The sequence below is a fragment of the Chlamydotis macqueenii genome, chromosome 2 (assembly GCF_036417535.1).
Source record: "Chlamydotis macqueenii isolate bChlMac1 chromosome 2, bChlMac1.mat, whole genome shotgun sequence".
Lineage (NCBI taxonomy): Eukaryota > Metazoa > Chordata > Aves > Otidiformes > Otididae > Chlamydotis > Chlamydotis macqueenii.
Genome location: NC_141557.1, coordinates 69321562 through 69343447, shown reverse-complemented (window position 1 = coordinate 69343447; position 21886 = coordinate 69321562). Strand labels below are relative to the sequence as shown.

At 42.5% G+C, this 21886-nt stretch overlaps 1 protein-coding gene across 4 annotated transcripts in view; it reads left to right on the top strand.

Annotated features, from left to right (window-relative positions):
- Positions 1-4692: 4692 nt before the first annotated feature.
- PHACTR1 (phosphatase and actin regulator 1) overlaps positions 4693-21886 on the top strand; it is a 317085-nt gene continuing 299891 nt past the window's right edge. For 2 of the 4 annotated variants that reach the window (XM_086740218.1, XM_086740215.1), the window contains exons 1-4: positions 4693-4795; positions 6872-6989; positions 18595-18741; positions 20502-20648. In XM_086740218.1, coding sequence (XP_086596344.1) covers positions 6929-6989; positions 18595-18741; positions 20502-20648 — 355 coding nt within the window. In that variant the 5' untranslated portion in view covers positions 4693-4795; positions 6872-6928. Of the gene's footprint in view, positions 4796-5542; positions 5656-5785; positions 5909-6871; positions 6990-18594; positions 18742-20501; positions 20649-21886 lie in introns of those variants that run through there. The other 2 variants (XM_086740216.1, XM_086740217.1) reach the window with 2 other exon arrangements.

Genomic DNA, 21886 nt, shown 5'->3' with positions numbered 1-21886 from the left:
CTAACTAGATAGCAATTCTTAGATTTTTGTCAAATATAATCACATTACTGTCCAGCTGCTCAGTTACTTCAGAATTGTTTATCCCAATCCAACCAGCAACCAATTGAAACCAGATTTAGGAATGATCTACCATCAGTGCAATTTCTTAAAGGCCATAAGGAGACCGCAAGCATACATTTGTCACGAGTTTCCCCGTGCTGGTTTTCCCTTTCTTTAAATGAAGGTTGAGACTGAGATCATTGCTACCTGTGTTAGTGCAAACTAAAGACATTTCCTATCATATCTTTGGCCAGGCTCACTGTCCTTCGCGTGGGGGACAGCTCAGGCTCTGGTGACTGCTCAGTCCCAGGAAGGCACAGAGGACAGATGATTTTGTTGCCTGTCTGTCATTGTTTCCAGCTGCCCCTTTAAATCCTTTTAACGTTCCTTTGCCAGAACTCCTTGAAAACTGAGTGGGAAGCTGAAAGGGATGCCTCCATCTCCATGACTGCTGCGTGCTGGTGGGGCAACGGAGGAAGGCTTACCCAAAGATCTATTTTACTAGTTTCATCCATTTCCCCTGTCACAGACAGCTCTGCATTTCTCTACTGCCACCAAGTCAACTGTGGGAACTAATTAGGAAAGTTCCTCTTCTTCCATTCCTGCGTAGTTTCTAATAGGAAAAAAAAAAAAATCTGGTCATGAAATTGAGGAGGATGACAAAGATCTATTAATGCAGATTAATTTCTGCCTGTATAAGGACTTAAGGATTAGGCTTTAATATACGTGCTCTCCCCAAATCTCTCTTCTCTATTATGTTTTTCATATAATTATGACTTTAACTTCTCCTCCCTCAAATGAAGGCGTATCAAACTGCCATATATCATCTTAGAATAGACATTTTCTCTGCAGGATAGCTAACATTTGTTCTCCATGACAGTACTTTTAAGATTTTCTCAATTAGCAACTTCTTGAACTTCTTGTTCATGTCACAGGATGCTCTTTTCAAGCTCATCTCTTCTGCCCTAGAATCCATGCAGTTCTTGCTTTGGAGGTAAACAGCAAGAATGTGACCCTGATGCTATGAAAGCCCAAAGAAAACCTCCCACTGATTTCAAGAGCCAGGGCTACCTCTGTGCTCTTTTCAGTGTTTCTGGATATTGACAATTTTTATGACAGAAGCATTAAAAATAAATACCTCTGCACTGGGAGTGCCTCTTCTTCTGGACAACTCTCTTAAAATTCCTAAGTGGTTTCAGCCTGAGGACCCCACGATGGAGTTGTACAAAATTTGTGGAAACTTCCAAAAGCATCAATGTTAGTCTCTATCGCTGCAAAGCATCTGTAATCCTCATTTGAATATTTTTGTGTTTGTATGTTATGTGCATCATAATATTTGTCTTGCATTACAAATAAGAAATAGAGAACATAATTGTGTCCTAATTTTGCTAGCAATCCTCTTTTTAATATATCTAAGTACAAGACTAATAATTATAATTTCAAAAACCCCAGTTCTTCATAGCTTAGGGGCTTAAACTTTTGCATTCTTCCTTTATTCTGAATGTATCCCTCAGGAAACAACTCTAATAATCACCTTGCCTACACTTCTTCAGTCACACATTACATTCTCTCTCCCACTTTCTTTCAGGTTAATATTAGTGTTTGTCAGCAGCAGACTTTTTTTTCCAAGGCTCTGAGTCATTACAGTAACAGTTATGTTCTCAATAGAGTTCAGGGTAGGAAAAAAACCCAGCCCTATGCATATGTGTATCTGCCTGTTAGAAAACCAGAAGGCTACTCACTCCTTTTAAATGCCAAGTGTTCAATTACTTCCCTCTTGAGGGGTTTTTATTTTTGTTTGGTTTTCTTTTTTTTTTAATTTGGGAAAAAGTCAAATGTGATGCAGTAGGTTACTTAAGCTCATGATGCCAGCTTCAGATTTTTCCAAAGCATGACAGTTTTTTTCCAAGTATTTCTTTAGCAGAGGTCGGGTGGTTGGTTTTATGGTCTAGCTCACAAAGAGTTCAGTCTCAGTCTAGTCCTCCGTGGGTATCTCTGTGTGGTGCAAAACCATTGCACTCGTTATCCTGAACAGGGATCTGCGCTGATAAGAGGCTCAGTCAACAGCAGAGGTTTTGCAAGTTTGGCTTCAGGGCTTGATAGAGCAGAGGGAAGTGTTCAGAGAGCTGGAGAGCACAGTTTCTGGTTCTGGCTACTGCTGTCCTTCCCAGTTCTGCTCCCTGAGGTGCTCTGCTGCTCTTTGGAAACCAAGTCAGAGTGCACATCCCTAATGTGTACTCATGTGCATTAGCTCAAGAGCTGTGCAGAACTTTCAGAGTGAGCCTCAAGGATATGTAAAGCCTGATCTGGGGATCACACCTAACTCAAACCAGATCTGTTTCACTTGAACATTTTTCTAGATGTGTAGGCTTTTCAACTGAACTGGAGGTAATGGATTTCCCTTTCTGAGGGTAGAGAGCTCTCTCTGGACTGTGAGTCAAATCTGAGCCCATGCTACCATCCTAACGACTTTGTAACCAGGCAGGAAAGGATTTCCCTCGTGGTGATGTATGCCACAGAAGCATATAAATATAAATGCACTGTTATCTTTCTTGTTGCTAAGTACCCCCTAGTCAGAGAGCTCTTAGCAGCTGTCAGAACTGCTGCACTATAATTTAAAGTGAACCGTAAATCTCTGAGATGGATGAAGGTATCAGGGTGGATGATCTTGCAATGGTCAGTAGAGAGGCTGCTGGTGATTTCAGGGACTATACTTGTCAGTCACGGTGGAAGATAACAATGCAGATTGGAAGGGTGATGGCAAAGAGGTTCAGAAGGACACACCAAAGGCTAAAGGACAGGTGCTATAAAACATTATCTGGCATGGAAGGTTGTATTTTTTTCAGCCTCCTTCTGACTGTGCGATCCACTGCCCCGAAGAAAAAAAAAAAAAAAGTATTCTATATTGCTTGCAAACAAGCAGGTATGATCCTTGGAGTGACTGAGGTATAGTGTTCTCCCATCTTCCATTCTTCCTTCTGTGTCTCTGTGCTGCAAGCCTTTTTGCTTTTTTCTGATTTTCTGTTGAGGTCTGCTAGGCTAAACAGGCAACTGGCCCCCAGTCCGTAAGATAATGGATCCAATAATTATCAGAGGACAGCTTGGAGGGACCTATTGTTCAGTAGTCATCATGGCAATCACAGACTCTCCAAAATGCAAAGAGGAAGGTGCTAGCAAGCCTTCCAAAATGCAAAGAAGGCAGCTTACATGTTCTTGCTGCTTGTTTTTGCTTTCATTTGTGTTTAGGAATGAAAATTTTTGTCACACCTCTGAAAACAGGAACACAGTTTGCACAAGCCAGATCCACCACTAAGGTGGCACTGTAAGACGCCTACTCAATCCAACCATATTTAGTGGGGTGCCAGTGTAGGAACAGCCATATCAGATTCTACCTGGAATTCATATTGCCCATCCTTATCTTTGATATGGTCTGGGTGCTTTGAGATGCATGTAAGACATCTGAAAGAGTGGAAACCCATGGAATATTCTGCTCACAGCGATTCTTGCTTTCTAACCTGCACCAAAAAAAAAGCGCCCCTGTACTCTGAGGGTTTATTTATCTTCTTGGGTTTCTTCTTAAAACCCCCCAAAATCAGATGCAACTTGATACAGAGTTTTCTGAAACTGAAATGAAAATCTAAGCTTTCAGAACCCACAGTTTTGAGCACCAGTAATGTTTGGTGGCAATGGATTTCAGAGGGCATTTATACCTGACCTTTTGAGCAGAATATCTGCAAATACGGGAAGATTAAGCCTGATTGCTTCCTGGCACTTCTCCTGGCCAGAACTTCGGATTCTAAATTTGTCAAAGGATCACTTTACCACTGCCTTCTTCCATTTCTCATCCACTTCCAAAATCAGACTTTGGGGAACCAAAAGACTCACTGAAAGAAGCAGGGTCCTGGCCCTCTTGTGAGAGATGCCCATGCAACTTCATAGCATGGCCTTTGTTAGCCCGTAGTGCCTGGCTCCACCAGGATTCCCAACAACGTGCAGCTTTAATCATGCTAAACGAGGTGAACTGGAAGCCACCAAGAGATAACTGTGCTATGTTTCAGTTTATTAACCATCCAAGCCCACTTTCAAATTCAGGAAAGGCACGCTATAATTGAAAATATCTCAGTAGAAACATACTCTGCTTTCACGGTCTGTGGATATGCATATTTAAGCTATCATGCCATGACATTGTGTTATTTGATTTATGTTTTTACTGATGCTTTGACTGAGTAGTTTGTTGCAATGTACTGCTAAATGGAGGAAAAATCAGAAACTGCATCAGACAACCACTTCGTATTTCATTCTAGAAAATAGCTGGCAATTATAATTACTCACCATGTTTCTGGCTCAGAATAAAAGTGGCATTGCACAAAAACCACGCTGAACATTCATCGTGATTAGAAAATGCTCCATACCTTGGAGTGCAGTGGAGACATAAGAATAATTTTAAATGCAAATTAAATTGTGGGGGTAGCAAAGAGAACAGATAAAAGACAGTAAAACAAAGCCTTTCACTTTCCTCAAATTAGCAGGCTAATGTAGTATAAAAAAAAAAAAAAGCAGTTCTACTCAGATCTGTGCTAAGAGCTTTCATTTCATCATAATATAAAACAGCAGATCCGTCACCTTTCTCTATTCAGTACTCTTGATTTCGAGGTTGAAGTGAAAATCAGAAGCTGTTCATTCTGGCTCACAGACTGGGTTGCATTTGCTTAGTCTTATTCCATGGCAGTAGGATGGAAAGAGGTCAGTAACACTGGTAAGTACTTGTCTCCTGTATCTGATTTTATTTATTTATTTTAAAAATATTTCACAGTGCTTTGGCTTTTTATCAATGTGTATTTCCTGAAAAAAGCTACATCGTGTATTTTGTAAAAAGGCTGTATCTTAAGCAGAAACGCAATGATTCCTTGAGAATGCTTGTATCAGATGTTAAAGCTGCTTCAAGAATGAATGAATTACTTTAGGAAGTCTGTAATAAGAAAGGTTTCTGGATAATCTACATATTTCATAGCATCACTGGAACATTTTGTGTGTTGCTTTTTCTGCCTGCCTTGTCCAACAAGCAGTACCAGATAAGAAATTAATCTCTTCAAGATGTTATTTGCACTATATTCATAGCAAAATATTTAACAATCTCATTACTCCTGTGGTAAATGATGAAGAAAGTAGATATTTTACTTACTGAAAGCAAATTACTAGACAAGAAAAAAATGTTACGGTTAATCATTATGAAACACTTAAAAATATCTCTGAATACGAGATACTACAAGGAAGATCAGAGTGAAAAACAAATTCTTAAAGAAACTTGATGTAGATTTTTTTTCCTTGGGAAAGTTCTCATCAAATCCAAACTAGGGGCTTAATTTTTCAGTATGAAGGGTGAGGGGGAGTAGGGGAGATGATCGTAGTGTCACCTCCTGTTGCTAAGTAACAACATCTCCTGGCCATTTTTATCTGATAAAGGAAGTCCAGTTGACGTTATGCATTATTCATCAGAGTTCCAATCAAACAATCAAAATTGTTTGCTTACACTGGGGACATTTAGTAAGATCAAAGAAACCCTTGTTGAAACTACTGGAGCTTACACCACTGCCAGGCAGCTCTCGATACTCTGCAGTAAGTATCATTTCTGGTTTGGGAGTGCTACAGGAAAGTGAATTGCTCTGGAATTTTAAAAGTTTTCTCATCGGGATAGGCTTCTGAATTTTAGAAAGGACTGCATGCTGATGGAGGAAAACCGAATCGAAGGGAAAAGGGAAAGCTTTGGAAGTCTGGTTTCCTGATTTTTGACATCGTAATTAAAGGAATTGCTTGAAGCAAGAGTCTGCCCCAGACCTTTCTGTTAGGTTTGCATGGAAAAGGACCTGAGGTATTTTTGTCTGTCTGTCTTAAAATACGCGTTGTGCAGAGCGCTTTGCATGCTTATGATTATATGCCGTAGGTAACTGAGGTGCGGAGGAGAGAACTGGATTGTGTGTTTTCTGGAAATTCTGTTTTTTTTTTTTTAATGTGAATTGTTCAGAGTAGAAGAAAATGCAGAAGGTAGTAAGAAGGCTGGAGAAGGGTCACAATAATGTGCATAATCCGGGGAACAACTCTGCCCAGCAGAGGCAAACCTCATTCAGTGTACATCTCGGACAGTTGTAATCTAGTGTCTAGACAGATCTGAGGTTTGGAAGAATGTCAAAAATATAAACCTTAGCTAAGAAGAAGTGCTAGGAATAGCCTACTATTTCTTAATGATTGCTTTTATGTTTTTTAAAACTGAGGGCGGGATGTTCTGTTGCTACTTCTGGTCAGTAAGAGGGGAGAGGGAAGGTTGGTTTCTGGTCATCTAGGTGGAATGAAATATCCAGAATATTGTGTTTTTCTTTCTAGTGCAGTGTTCTGGCGTAAGCAGCACAAATGCTATCTTTAATGTAGTCTCTTACACCAGTGCCTACTTGGAGGTGCTGGCTGTGGATCTGGCTAAAGGAGGTCCCTGCCCCAAGCTTTTCCAATCTTTTTAAGAGCGAGTGTATCAGGCAGGTGAATCTAAGTACGTGTTGCAAGCAATGGAGACTGCAGCTAGAATAAAGGTGATTGGACTAGGAAGGTACTAGGAATCTTGCTAATACTGCAGTAGGACTTCTATTTTATGTCTTTAGACAAGGATTTAAACCAAATATCCTAAAATAGAAAAGGATGCTTATGAAGTTCTATGAATAGTGATTTGAAAATGCTTTGACCCTAATATGCCAAATGAAGTACTTCAGTGGCTGCCTACACAATTCTTTCCACAAAGAAACTCACCAGCTTTTTTTCAGTCTGACATCTCTGTAATCTTTCCCAGGAATCTGACTGATAATCCATACCGGAGTATTGTACACAAACACAAAGTTCCTTCAAAATGGACTACTTTTTGGATGTCGAGTCTGCTCACAGACTGTTTTACAGTCAAGGAGCTCAAGGTAAGGAACTCTGGTACTGACTCAGAAAATTACTATTTTAATTGTACAGTTAAGATGTACAGGGACAGAGAAGGGTCAGCCCTTGTGACTGACCTGCCACAGGGAAAGGCCTTCAAAATGAATGGGGTGTAAAAGGGATTACAAGAAGAGTAAAGATAAGGTTGATGTGCACTCTCAGAGGATAAGAAAAACTATGAGAGCTGTTGGGTGCACAGCAGGAGCAAAAGGAACGCCAAGATCCAGACTCTGGTGTTGCAGAACACAAATGGACAAGTCAGAGGGGACAGCAATGGCCCACTGCTTGCAGTGTAAGCCTGTGGTGTTCTTCCCCTTCCTCCTCCTTATCCATGCTATCGGGATCATAATCTGATGTTATTTGGTGTTGCAGGAATAACTGGTTTGGGAAAGCCCTGAGGCAGTCCGGCACAAACAGCAGGCTCTCACTGGTCTGCATCCTTCCCTGTGAAATGCTGGCCCCCACCGAGCAGCAGCAGTGTGAGAGAGGGAAAGAGTAATCAAGCTTCTTTGCTTTAACGCAATTGAGACTTGTTCATGACACAGATGATATTTTTGGTAGTCAGCTCACATTTTTCTCACCAGCTCTATTTTTGGAGAAAACTTGCCATTTCAGAGAAGGGCTTTTGTGTTCCTTAACTTTAAACACCATATTAAATTGAAGAAAACTGTAAGAACCAAGTAGCTCTATCAGCCTTTTTTGGTTTTACATACTGCCTGTTTTCTGAAAATGCAATCCAGCTTTTTTGCACCATTAATTTAATCAGATGCTAATCAAATTCAGAGTCCGGTCAATGGAATTCTGCCTTCCCTCTGGAGGCCATCCTCCCAGAGCAAGACCGAATCCACCCGGGGGATGCCACCATCCCAGGATACACGGCCAGGGGGGTCAGTACCACCTTCAACCTTTGGCTCCGCTGAGGTACTGCTGCCTAACGTGCTGCGGTGCCCAGCTGCTGCCCCAGTTGTTGTGATACATTTTTCATCCGTACAAGTCACAGAAAACCTTCCTTGTCAAGACACAGCCTTCTGCATTCAACAATAGAAGGAAATGCTAAGCACCTCAAAATCAGGGAGAAAAATTGGCTGAGGGCAATGACTGATTTTGCTAGCTTTTTCTCCATCTCATTCAGGGACACCTGGGCATTGCTAAAGAAGTAATATTAAAATAAGTTCTTCTGTATCCCTACAAGAACAAACTCCTTTCTATTCCATAGAAACTAAAATTAAGGAATTTACAACTTATTGCTTTACAAGCTAGATCAATCTATCAGCAGCATCCCTGTGCTCTGCAAGGTACAGAGGGGGACTATCAAAGAAGCAATACGTATTCATGCAATGAAAGTCCATTACAGTATGTGCACAGGTGACTAACAAGGGTTGCACAGGCAACCTTCACTGTAAGTATTTCCAAGAAGGCGAGGGAAAAAAACAGTATCTTACCCATAGTTGGAGAAATTATATTGTTCGCGCACATAGAAATGCTTGTACTGATCAGTTAGACGCATGATTTTGAAATTTTAACCTTAGCACCTGGTTTATTCTTTGTTTTAATGCAATTATTTTGCTTTTTTAAATGCAAACTGAGGAAAAAAACCCCTCATGTAGAAATGTATCCCTTGATACACAAGTCATCAGCAGGGGGGTTGACCTTTAGATCTGTCATGTGGGCTTCTCTCCCTTGGCCAAAACATGTAGGAACCAGCACAGAGACTTGGAGGGTTTTTTGTCCCTCTGCTTGTGAACATTTTATGAAAAACACCACTGACATGCTTCCACAGCATACTACACAGGCTCCCAAACCCTGGTTACCTCCACAACTGGAAACAGTACATTGATAGAACAGCCATGCTGCACTTATGCTCTGTCCTCTTCAACTTTTCACCTTTCTCTTTGCTCCTTTTACTGCATTTTTCCCAGCTCCTGTCCTTCCCATCTCCTACCTCACGTGTTTGTGAGACCTCTATCCTCTACTCTAGTACTCTCTCCTCTCTTCAACTCTCTGTATTTGAGGTCAGTTACTTTCCAACAAAATGGTGCCACCAGGGAAATCACCCTGAGCACAGAAGTGACAATGCTTCTGCTCCACGTTCTCATATGCTGCAACACCTGGCCACCTGGCAACAGGAAAGGTGCTTGAAGGGAAGGATGGATGAACAACCCCACTAGCAATAGATGTGAGAGATGAAATGTGGCCTGTGCAGAGAAGTTTCAAGAGGCTTTCACTGTCTGAGGTAGCACTGAGCATCTCTGTGGTGACAGAGATGGACAAAGATGGCTTCAGTAGGCCAAATGATAAACCTCTGGAAGAGTTTCATCATCAAGGTTTCCTGCAGCAGATAACCATTCTTAGCCCCAAACTTCTTGATGGTATCATCCGCTTCCTCTGAGCTATCTTACTGCCCGTACACAACAAGGAACTCAACCCTACCCCAGTGTGCGTTGATGCTGCCTGTACAGCTCTGATAACTCCTGTCATCCTTGTACCTTTTGCCAGATTTTAAGGCTGTCTTCCGCAGAACAGGCATTTCTATATGAAATAATGGCATGATTTCTCCAAACATGGGCAAAATTAACATATTTCTTTCCTTATCTGCCTTCTGAGAAACAGTTAAACTGTTAGCTATAACTTTCTGAAAAACAAACAAAAAAAAGAAAATACTGAAAGTGAGACACCCATCTGCCATAAACAGCATAGCTCAAGTAGCTAGTTTGGAGTTGAATAAAAGGTCTGCAAGAAAGCACTGTCACCAGGTCTACCTAATGGGATCACAAGTAACTATTTGATGTTAATATAATGTGAGGCTATTAGCTAATCATGCTATCGAAGAGCATGTGTATATGCATTAAACCGGCATTATGACAGACTTGAGTGAAAGAAGACTACAGTATTCTGCCATTTAATTAGAAACCACATCAGAACACATTATATGTATTATTATTACTTTAGTTATATTATTAGTTATTGCATTACAGAACGCTGTCTTTACAGACTGAAGAATGGGGGTTTATGACCCACTTACTCTTTCTGTGAGACTTGAAGATTTCTGCCTTTTAATCCTTTGATCCTCCAGATCAAGCAAAAAAACCCCTCTTTTCCAATGTTTTCACCTTAATGATATGACAATGTTACAAATGGCAGCTGTAAAGCACTCATTCTCATCTGTACCCACTCCTCGTGGGTGGAGAAGGGAAGGAATAGGGCTGCAAAGTGTTGGGAAGGAACTCTAAGGGCTATGATGGCATTACTAGCAGATGATATCAAATCCCATCTGACCTTAGGTCTTGTGTAGTTGAATGCAGGATGCTCTGACCTCAGCAAACAGATCGAAACAGCATTTTGGCCCCCAGCGACTACTCAGTTCTCTATCCCTTGCTGCCTGCACTAACACCCACACCTCATCCCTACCCCTGCAGAAAGCTGCAGAACTGCCGTTGCTGCTGCTGCAGGGTAGGAGGAGAGAGGTGTTACCTTATCAGCTCCCTCCTCTCCCATCCTCTCCTGCAGAAGCAGCCATCACCTCACTCCTGTGGGCTGAGTGCGGAACAGAGGATGTTTGGCCATTTGGGCTGCATAAGCTCTTCAAACAGCTGTTCCCTGTTCCCTCCAAGCAAAGTGAAGTAGGAGGGATGGAAAAGTCACAAAAGCTGGATCTGGCAGTAGAATTATCTAGATTTAGAAAACTTGGTAAATGAAGCCAGCTGGCTGTGGTCTTCAGATACCAGCCAGAAATATCCTAAGCTCCGCAACCTCCCTGACTGTCTCTTCTGTGTCCGTATGTTGGGCTCTAGGAGATGGGAGGTGTCCTTGCCAAGTGCGTAATGCCTGGTGACGCATCTGCAAATCAGAAGCAGGAAAGAAGGGACTGTGATCCACTGCATTTAGCCCCTTGCCCTAAGAAAGTCTGATTCTGGAATCTAAGCATGGAGCTGAACTTTAATTTTCAAAAAAAACCAAAACTTTTCCATTTGAAGTGTGTCAAAGATACTAGTCATTCTCGGATGTGAATGTTTTCTAAATACAAATCTACCATGGCTTTCGGCCATGAGGGCTGAAAGTATATAATGGGGCCTTGAACAGGATTCAGCTCACTTTCCCTTAGTGTCCTCAGTGAAGATGTTTCCACCTAAGACTTCTAACTAGCCTGGCATGTATCAGTGGAGAGAAATAGTTATTTTAAGAGCAGAGTTCCTCTAATCTCAGAGACCTCCCTTGGAATACTATAAATCATGCCTCATTCTCACTACTGATTACAAAAGCCTAGACCGCTAACTTGGGTGAAATATGCCTGTGCATAGAGGAATAGCGTGTTGACAGGCAAGATAGGACCTAATTCTTGGAAAGCCAGTAACTTCCCCAAAACAGGTCAAGTTGTAATCCAGAGCTGTAAATGTGCAGATCTTGTCTCAGCTGTAGCCTGCTTTGGAGAGACATCAGCTTTGATCTTCAAGTTCTACTTGAAAGAATTTATGCTTTGGGGCACGCAAAGAAAGACCTTGTATTTGTCAGAGCTGAGCAGGCTGGTGCTGAGGAGCAGCAGAAGCAGGCTGCTCCATAAGGGAAAGTGACCCAAGAAGCAGCAAGATGGGCAGAGGCAATGGCCTCACCTACAAGAGGTAAAGCATTTCAGCACATGAGCAGGGCAGGTCCAGTGACGGTCACCAGCTTCAGCCAAGAGTCCAGATCATCAAACAAGATCATGGTGATGAGGCAGATACGAGGCCAAGCAGGACATCATTCAGCTGTCTGGATGTGGATCAGGGAGGAATGCAGCCAGCCAAAGGCACAGCCGCAGCCTCGCTCAGCAAGTGGGCAACGGCCTCAGTGTAAATATAGCTCCCGAATCGAGGGAGGGAGCAGCTGTTGAGCAGCTTCTTGCCGCTGTCTCAAACAGCTCCAAAGCTGGTCAGGGCTTCTCAAGCCACTCTCTCCAACACCTGTGCCATGTCAGAGAGCCTGCCTTGCATAGCCGACTAAACTGTCTGCAGGGAGTGCACGCAGAGCCCTGGCCGTTGCTATCACCTAGGCTTGTTCGGGATTAAGAAATGAGGAACACATTGTATACAATGGGATAGATGAACTCTGAGAGAAGACTGACTTCTGCCCAGTACATTATAAATGAAGGCTTTAGGTACTGTCGTAGAAGGACAGTTGTCCATCACAGACTGCACGTAGCACCTTTCTGCAGCCATGAGTCCAATGGAAGGGATCCTAAGAGTCACCCCCATTCTTGGTGCCTCTAGCAACCCCACACCACAACCTGACAGGACAGGCTGGACATCGTGCGGTCAGGATGCACAGTCGGACCCTCCAGTCCCTGCTGTGAGTCCAGGCTCTGCTCTCAGGCAACTTCTGACTCGAAGATAAAATCGTTTCTCATTTCCTGGAGACCTGTGTCTCCGCTTTTCCAGTCTTATCTCCTTTGCACCAGCAGGGGGCACGAAGCTTAAAATGAACTGCATTAATTGAGTACTTCCAAGATGCTCCTGCGTACCTTGAAGCTGCTTGCCAGTCCATTTGGCAGAAGACACTGTGCATATTTAACTAACCGAACAAAACTCTCTTGAAGGCTTATCTTAAACTGTCTTTTGTATCTATAAATAATTTACAGATCCACTTACATTAGGTATGGTTTTACTGATTGCAGCATTCCTGCAATCTACTTGATGAATGTAAGGAGTGAATAAAAAATGCAAAGTAGGAAAAATATGGAAATAAAAATACAGTACATAAGGCCAAGGGATAACAGAGGCACAAGATTGTATAGACACATAGGGGATGATTGCTCAAAAGATTTCAGGAAATCCTTCCTTCTTGATCAGTTTCCCAGGTTTAATAAAATGCTCCCAAGTATAGTTTTACTTCCATATTTTCCCCTTGCACTCTGTCTCCACAATATATTTATTTCACTGTGCTTCACTTTTGCTCATTTATTTTAATTCATACAGTGCTGACTCATTCTAGATGTTTGACTTTAAGCACTGCTGACTACTCAGTGCTACTTCCCCTCTGCTTTTGCCTATTAAATTATGTCCAGTGTTTTACAAAAGTGTATTGCTGCAGAATCCCCAGGCCGTAACCCAGAATGATTTCACTGCAGATGTTCCTTGTGTAAAGTAATATTAGGACACTCCATCCACCAAAATTTTATGATTAGTCTATCCTATAGATTACCATCATTTCAAAGTTACGTTATTTTGCAGGTCTTTTTTTTTTTCATGTGATGTCACTAGTTCTTAGACTAATAACATTAGTAATAGAAAAATCAGTAACAGCAAACATGCACTCCTGATGTAATTTGCCTCCCTTTAAATCCCAGGAAGTAACTAATCAACATCAACCTTTTCAAACTTCTTTTTTCCTTTCCCACCTCCTATTCTGGCATATCCCCATTATTGAGAATTTAGGAACGTGCCATGATCGGACACTCTGGCTTGCAGAGTCAGGTAGCCTAGCTTCACCAACTGTATAAAAATAGTTCACAATGAGTTGTAGTAACTGTACTTCAGCTACTTTTTGTTCATTTATTTCAATATCCAGTCAGCCAAATTAAAGTCAGAAGAAATAACGATCTTCTAATTCTCAGCAGCATAGCTGAATAAAACTAAGATGTTTGAGATCCAGCTATCTATACCCCTAAACACAGAAAACTTCAGAAAATCTATGCATGGATCACACTTGAAAAAATTTGATTCTGAAAACTAAATCTATTTTTTTTCTATTAAAATTATTTTAAAATAACCAAGCCTCTACTTGCCCCTATTTCATAATAATTTAGTTGATTGTTTATTTATTTATTTAGAGTAGTCTGTTTTCTGAAGCCTATGCCTTTTGGACACAATGACAGAGGAACAAGCATGTTTCCTCTAAAATTTACAAAAAATGCTAGTTAGGCATATTTGCATATGTTTACCCAAATATCAGAAACCAGCATAACCAGCATGCGTGTAAAAGTGGATATCCTTTTGCACGTGTACTATTGTTCACAACCCTCCCACCTGTGTTTGAATACTGTGTATCTAGGTACTTTCTTTCAGATTGCTGATGTCCATCAAACCAGCGTCAAAGATTCCAACAGCTTTGCTTTAGACACACGGATTAATTCATATGCACCTGCTTCTGTGTTTATGCAGGAGACACAAGCCTATAAATCATTCTTCATAAATGACAAATCATGTCCTCCCAGCGGTTGCATACATATTCTATTCTCTTTCTCTCTCGCCAGTCATACTCCATTTCCCATCTCTAATCCTTCAAATGTTGTTCTTTATCAGTTGCATTTAAAACAAGACAAAAGTGAAGTGGCATTTAATCAGACTAAAAGATTCTTTTCCTGGTAAACAGCCATTTGGACCCATTGCTTGGTCTGTCTTTAAAGAAGAATATTCACAATCTAGTAATTTTTTTTTTTAGCACAGGTGGAATATAATGTCTAGATCCATCAAAATGTACCTGAACAAATGTTTTTAAAACTTACATTTAGCCAAAAATACACTTCTGTGTGCATTATCTACACGTTACACCATGGTGAGCCCTTTCCACAGAAGTATGAAGGAGAAGAACTGAATAAGAAGCTTATATGCTTCTCTAATGAAAAAAAAAAAAAAAGTAGCAAGGAAGAATCCTACTCAATCAACAACAGCAGCACTGCAATTAAAATATTTTCATAGGTATTCTACAAAGTTTTTCAAAATTTGCCCTGAGAAATTAGGTTTTCCTCAAAAAAGTCTTAAAGATTTCTGATGTAAGCCAGTGCTCCTTTATAGCTATTTCCATGTCATTTGAAGTTGCTTTTGATCATATGCATCAGAAACGTACCCTTTCCAATGCATCCAGGTCTAGACATCTCCAGCAGAAACCCTGTAGCACTTTGCTTGTACTCGTAAGATTACAATAATCAGGTCTCAAGAGTTTTTCCTATTTTGAGGTAAGAATCTGCTATGCAAATTAGGGCTTCTAGACAAAGATCCTATTGAGCCAAAAATTACCAGGGTATTTGTGTCACCAATGAAATACCCTAAAAATATCTGAATAAAAGTTGATTGATAAAAGTCAGTGGAAGAATCTAGAGGAATATTTCAGATTTCCTTTGACTGATTTTTAGGAGAATGGCTTTTCACCTCTAAAGTTTTCTGATTAAAAATGTCCAAAATTTTTCTAAGAAACGCAAGTCTTAAAAAACCCAATATTATAACTCCTCAAAAGATAAAGCTAGTTCTTGGCAAACAAAAATTAGCACTAATATTTTTATTAAAATATGTGGAAATGTGTTTTAATAGAAAAAATTGAAGCCGTCAAAAATTCTTTGCAAACCATCCCCCATGTTTTCAGTAATTTCAGACAGCATTCAAAAATTGAACCACTTGTAGATGTAACTAAATATATTGAAATGATATGTTCAAAATGCCTCTGAACAGGCAACATAATAATTTACGTATTTCCCATTCCCTTCTCCTGAACACATACTTGTGTCGTACTTCAGTAACATACAATATTTTGAGACAACAAATGTGACATTATATATAATCAATTCTAAGGTGTCATTACATACATTACAGCATTTCTATTTTCAAGGTATTTTTCCTCCATGAGCAATCTTTTCCCTTTCTAACAAATACCAGACAAGATGTTGCCGCAATGTGCCGATCGTGGTGTAGCCCTATGAGGAACAACGCAAACAGAATGAAAGAACTTAACTAACAGGACCAATTTGCCTTCTGTGTGCTGTTAGAGTGGCTGCTTAAAATGAGGTTTTGGGCACTGCTATCAAATCCATTTGCAGCATAAGTGGGCCCCTCAATGTGTATCGTACTGTCATTCCTTTAGTCCAAGACCTTCAAGAGGACACTTTCTAATTTTCCTGAAAAAAACATCTCCTAAAAATGTGTCCTAGAGACTGAGCTTGTTTGTGGAGAGCATCTGAAGCTAGAGATTTGGATTATCTGTGATAGGCCCAAATGACATGGGGCAAATGCTGACAGCTTTGCTAAAAGATCATTCTCGTAATAAACTGCTACGAATTACAGTTAGGAAAAGTATGTACAGTATATTCATGGCACATATAAATATTCAACATCAATGGATATCAGAATGATCAGCTACAGTGATCAGTGATCAGCTACACTTTCCAGTTCTGTGTCTGCATAAGAGTTGATCTTAGGTTTTTATTGCAAAATGGTTTAATATTTATTGGCTACCTCTGAAATGTTTTCCAATGTTTACTTAAAATTGCCAGTCATTCTTGAAAACTCCTTTTAGTAACATACACAAAGGGGAGAGAAGCATGGCTATCAAAGTAATATAAAATGATTACTCCAGGAAACGTGCTCCAGCCACCACCTACCCCTCGTCAAATGAATACAAGCCAGATCCCAATATTTTGACCTAAAAGGTAAAAATTATTTATAAACAATTATATAGAAAAGCCTACTCTTATTCTCTGTTTACCATAGATGTATATGCAATTTGGTGGTGGATTTTTTTTCAAATAGATTCCTGTGCTGTGATTGAGGCAGCCCTGAAATGCACAAGTGCCCTTTCACTGACTTTAACTACAGCTAGATCATCCCAGTTTTAAAAGACAAGTCTTTTACACAGTTGTTTCATGAGATGATTTTTACAATGCTGACTTCATATAGAGATAAATCTTCCTTAAGTGTAAATTTGATGATGCAGTACACAAAATTCTCTGTGGCAGAAATTTTCCATTCTCTTTTATCTTCATTACTGTATACATCCTTGTTACAAAGGAGTAATAGTTTACAGTCTAGTCACAGTGTTTACTTTAGCTTAATCTAAATAGCTGACCCCATTAAATAAATTTCAACTCTTGCCCTTTGCTTTTACTTCAAATTCAAATGATAGGTTAGAAATGAGAAAAAAAAACTTGAAAGAAAGCTATTTAAAAGCAGAAAACAAGTTAGACCAGAAATAACCACTACCTCTAGCAGCACAGATTTGCTTGTTTAGTAAACTACATAATGCTGCAAATTGAAAGAGCATGACAGCTTTTCTTAACTCATACTAATTATATGCTATAATACCTAACACCTAAGTCAGGTTTTAGGCATCTGAAAGCTTCTGATTGACAGGTATTATTTAGAACTCTAAAAAACTTTTAAAAGAAAGAATCACAGTTATCAGGCTGCTGAATGTGCTCTCAGTTACTATCAGTCATGCTCCCCAGTCCCAGCAGGAAAATATAGTCCATTATTAGTTATTTGAAGTGTGGTGCCTTACAAAAGCCCTAAGGTAAAGACTGTTATGATAGATAATGCCCAGACAGCAAGAAACATCCAGGAGTTAGGCTCCTAGGCTCTTAACAGGGTCTCACATGGAAGTTAATAGTCCCACACTAAGGGTAAGGATGGGCTTTCAAGCTGAAATTCTCTTTCCAGCGATATGTGAGGTGGAGGGGAAAGAAACTCAATGAGCAGGTACTTGTGGATGGTGCTCACGCTTTCAGCGATCAGCCAGATCCCATCTAGCATTTGTGATAATCTTTATCTACTCAGAGAGAGAACGGAGACGAATATATTTATAGAGGCTTTTCTGTTTTGATTTGTAATTTATAGGCTCAGCACTCAAAGCATTCAACAGCTACTCATAATTACATTTCACATGAAAAACACCTACATTAAAGGGACATTATCAAGGCTGCAAGGTCAAGTGCTAAATACTTAGGCAATGCTAGAATGAAGGTTGCCTCTGCAACACTAATTCAGTCTCCATATACATATATATTATAGTACGTTTTCTAATTGCATGATGACACAGTAATTTTTTACTATCCTACCATTTGCTTCATCAGTGATTGGAGTGGGCAGTGCTCACTTAATGAGCCAGTATTAAATATTTTGCTTTCTCCTCCTTGAAGGCACAGCCCCAGGCCATTTAAAACCTGTTTAAAAGATATAAATCTTAATTTCCTCATGGGCTTCACTAAAGTATACAAATACTTCACTATTATTAATGAATTTATATCTTCACAAAATCCCTACTGAAATAAAATTATGATTCTCCCTGTTTCACAATAAGAAACTAAGACATAAACTGATCAAGAGGAAAAAAAGCTCTTGAGTGCCCAAATTAAGATGCCAAAAAATGGAGTTTTGAGATAGTTGCTGCAGATATCACTTCATGTGTACCAAGCACAGCTTCCACTTATTTCTGAAACTAAGCTAACGCCTAAATACTTCAATTACACAGGTATCACAGTCTCCAAAACAGTACTCAGAAAAGGAGAGACTGCAGGTATTGAGAAGTTGTGAAAAGAGTGGTTTAAGTGTCAAAACTAAGAACTTCAAGCAAGTAATCTGTGGCAGGAATGGAGCTATAACTTGCATCTTTGGGGCACAGTGCAGCACTATTTTCTCTTCTTGGCATCATTCAGTGCAGCTCTTAAATCCTGTGGCATGTGAGACAGGGATCTTAGAGCAAACAGCCCTTCTACTACCTAATACAGATCCTTTTTTCCATTGAGTTATTTTCTTACTATTTTCTTCTCTTTTTTTCCTTTTTCTCCCTCTTCCTCCCCCTTTCCATTTCTCCTTTCTCCTGCTATTCTCTTCATTCGTTCTTTCTTACCAGCTCGTCGGGCAACTCTTCTCACCGTGCCCACGCTGATGACAGCATCTTCTGAGGATGACATAGACCGGAGACCCATCAGAAGACTCCGGTCTAAGAGTGACACCCCTTACTTGGAAGAAGCTAGGATCTGCTTCAACCTTGATAATGGTAAGACCACCCCTTCCCCAAACAGCGTATAATGTTAATTAAAGAATTTTTTCAAGATGCAGATTGATCAGATGGTACCTCCTTGTTCACCAGTAGTGTGGTGGTTCACCAGACATCCAAGGATGTCACGGCTGTTTAACTACAAGCAACAGCATATGTATGAACTGGGATCCTTTTCAAAATTCTCATGCAAGTACTAACTAAAGATTTTCCCATTTTAGCTAGGGTTAGCCAGTGAGATCAGAGCAAAAGAGAACGGCTTTGCAAACAAGATACACTTATGTCTTATCCACTCCAGTCATCCAGAAACATTAAAGTTCTTGTGAATACTTATGAAGGGATTGGAGCTAACAGTAGACTTCAGCTAAACCCAGTATTACAATCACGCAAAAAACCAACCAGCACGCCCTAAAACCTCTCTAGGTTTAATTGGCAGAAGTGTAACAGAAAACTTAATTCTGCAGGAATGATAGCAAGAGAGCTATCCTCCAAAGTTCAGCTCAGCTAATGTTACTATCGTGGCCTGCAGAGTTACCAAGCCCTGGTATTCTCTGGTCCTTTTTCTTACTGAGGTTGACCAAAACAAAAAATTTTGGAAGTACTGACAACTTAGTGACTTTAAGCAGACTGGGTTTTCTTTGAAAAACCTAAACTAAATGGGATGAACTAGTGCACTAATTGGCACGCATTTTAACTGTTTCACTCTTGCTTTATGTAGTACTGTTCTGCTACCCAGATAATTTTTTTTAATTAATTCATTATTTATAATAAACTATCATCTAGAAGTCCCAACTGAAACTGGTGCCCTAATGTGACAAGCAGCCTACAGCCACATGGCAAGAAAAAACATCTATGTAATCAGCTGATTATTAAATAGAGAAGACATAATAGGGGACAAGCAGGAAAACGTCCTCCCCAGTTTCCAGCTGGAGAATGGTGTCACTGATTTTCGTCCATGGTCACATTTTTTTCAAAGGCCTGTCAAAGTGACCTATGAATAACGAGTCTCAAGCTTTAGGTGATGGTCAGTTTTTAACACTGTGTGTGGGCTCCTCAGTCCCCTTGGCACTTTAAAGCCCTTGGCCCTTCAAAGCCCTTGGCCTGCTGCACCATGCTGGTTTACGCAATGGGTTTGCCCAAGGGATGAGGAGAAGGAGTTGAAGAGCTGAGCCTTTCAGGCATCCCACTAAGTCTCAATCCAGCCATGCTTTGAGTTTTGGAACCCTCAGGCTAGAAGACAGCGGTTCAGAGAGCCCCAGACCGGGGCGGGAGGTTCCAGGCCTGCAGCGGGCCGGCAGCTGGGCCCATGGCAGGGCCCAGCACCTCTGCCAGGCCCAGTTGCTGGGGGTGGGGGCGAAGGGCAGCACCTCAGCCGGGCCCCCGGGCCGGGGGCGGGAAACCGGGACCCTGGGCCGGGGGGCAGGCCGGGCCGAGGGGGTGTCACGGCTCCGTCCCCACCAGGAGCGAAGGTCACCGCCCTGAGGCGAGCGGCCGCGGGCGGGACTGGGCCGGCGAGCAGGGGCAGCGGGCAGGGCCGCCGCGGCCGCTCCCGTCCGCAGATCCTTGACGGGTTTTCCCTGTCTCTCTCCCTCCTTCCCTCCCTCCGCTCCTTTCTCCCTTTCCCTCTCTCCTTCCCCGTCCTCCCCTCCCCCTCCCCGCGTCTCTCTCCCTCCCTCCCTCCCTGCCCGTCCGGCCGCCCCCTCCTCGCCCGGTCGCCCCGCCGCGCCATCCCACGCCACGCCGCTGCTCGCCCTCGCCAGCTCGCCGGGCCACGCTGCTCACCGTGCCCACATTAATGGCGGCATCTTCCGAGGAGGACATCGACCGCAGACCCATCCGCCGCGTCCGCTCCAAGAGCGACACCCCCTACCTCGCCGAGGCCCGCATCTCCTTCAACCTCGGGACAGGTGAGAGCCGGCGCGGCACAGCGCGGGGGGAGCGGCCCGCCTCGCCCACGGCCACTCGTGAACCGGCGGCGGGGGGAAGCCGGGAGGGAAGGGGCCGCCCACGGCGCCGCGGCCTCCTCCTCCCCCGCCAGCGCCGCCGGGCTCACCGGGCGCTGCCGCCCGCCCCGGGCCTGGCGCCCGCTTCTTCGCACCTCCCCGGCCTCCTCCGGGCCCTGGCCCGCCGACCGGCTCCCCTCACCCCGCGCCTCTCGCCCGGTGCCAGCTTCCCTTCTCCGTTCGGCCCCTCACAGCCTTCCCTCTCCCGGCTCGGGGTCTTCTCACCCCGCAGAGGGTGATACCTCTGCCCCACAAGACTTCAGGGCTGTCCCTCCTTGCCAGGCTCTTCTGGCATCCCTCCTGGAGACTCTGGCATCCCTCCTGGAGATGCTGCCCTTGGCGTTTTGCAGGTCCCTCCACGTGTCGCTCTTTGCTTTCATCCCCTGATGGGCTTGTGCCTCAAAAGTGCAAGGAAACTTGCACCTGCGTTTTCCACTTTTTCTCAGTCTCGTGGGGGCCCCCCCTTGTCCTACTGTTGCTTTTTGTCACTCTCGATGGGTGTACAGCCTGATGCTTTCTAGCAACACACGTCCAGCCCCCCACATTCACGTCCTCCTGCCCGTTATTGGGATGAACCTCCTGCAAGTCTCTACCTGACCTTTCCATCCCCCTTCTCCTCTGCTCCCTCTTCCTCATGGCTCCCTTGAGATTTCAGCTGTCCCCTTCAGTTCATCCTGCACATGGTGACTCCTGTTTCTTTCCTACTAGGCCTGTGGTTTTCCCTCCTTCCCTGACCTTTTATTTCCTTATGGGCTCTGTCAACAGTAAACTACACCAGAGGTTACTTGCTGTCAAAAACAAAGGAAGAGAAAGTTCTTTCTGTTGATTCTCGACACCAAACCAGACTTCCTCTGTCAGTAGAGGGGTTGTGAGCAAGGATCTGTAGCCAGGAAGCTCTACTGCAGCCTCCCTCATGTCCCAGCAGCAGCGCACAAGATGACCCAACTGTGTAATAGCCTTTGACGCTGAGCCCATGAACTCCCTGCCAGCTGTAAAGGGAAAAGAGCTGCCTCAGAGTTGCTGCTTGCCATGCTGTAGTTTCCCCCATCCCTCCTTCCCCCTTTCAGCTGGCAGAAAGTTGGAGATGGCAGAGATGCATTATCTCCTCTGTTTGGGGATGGAACGGATTCCCCTCCCCTTCC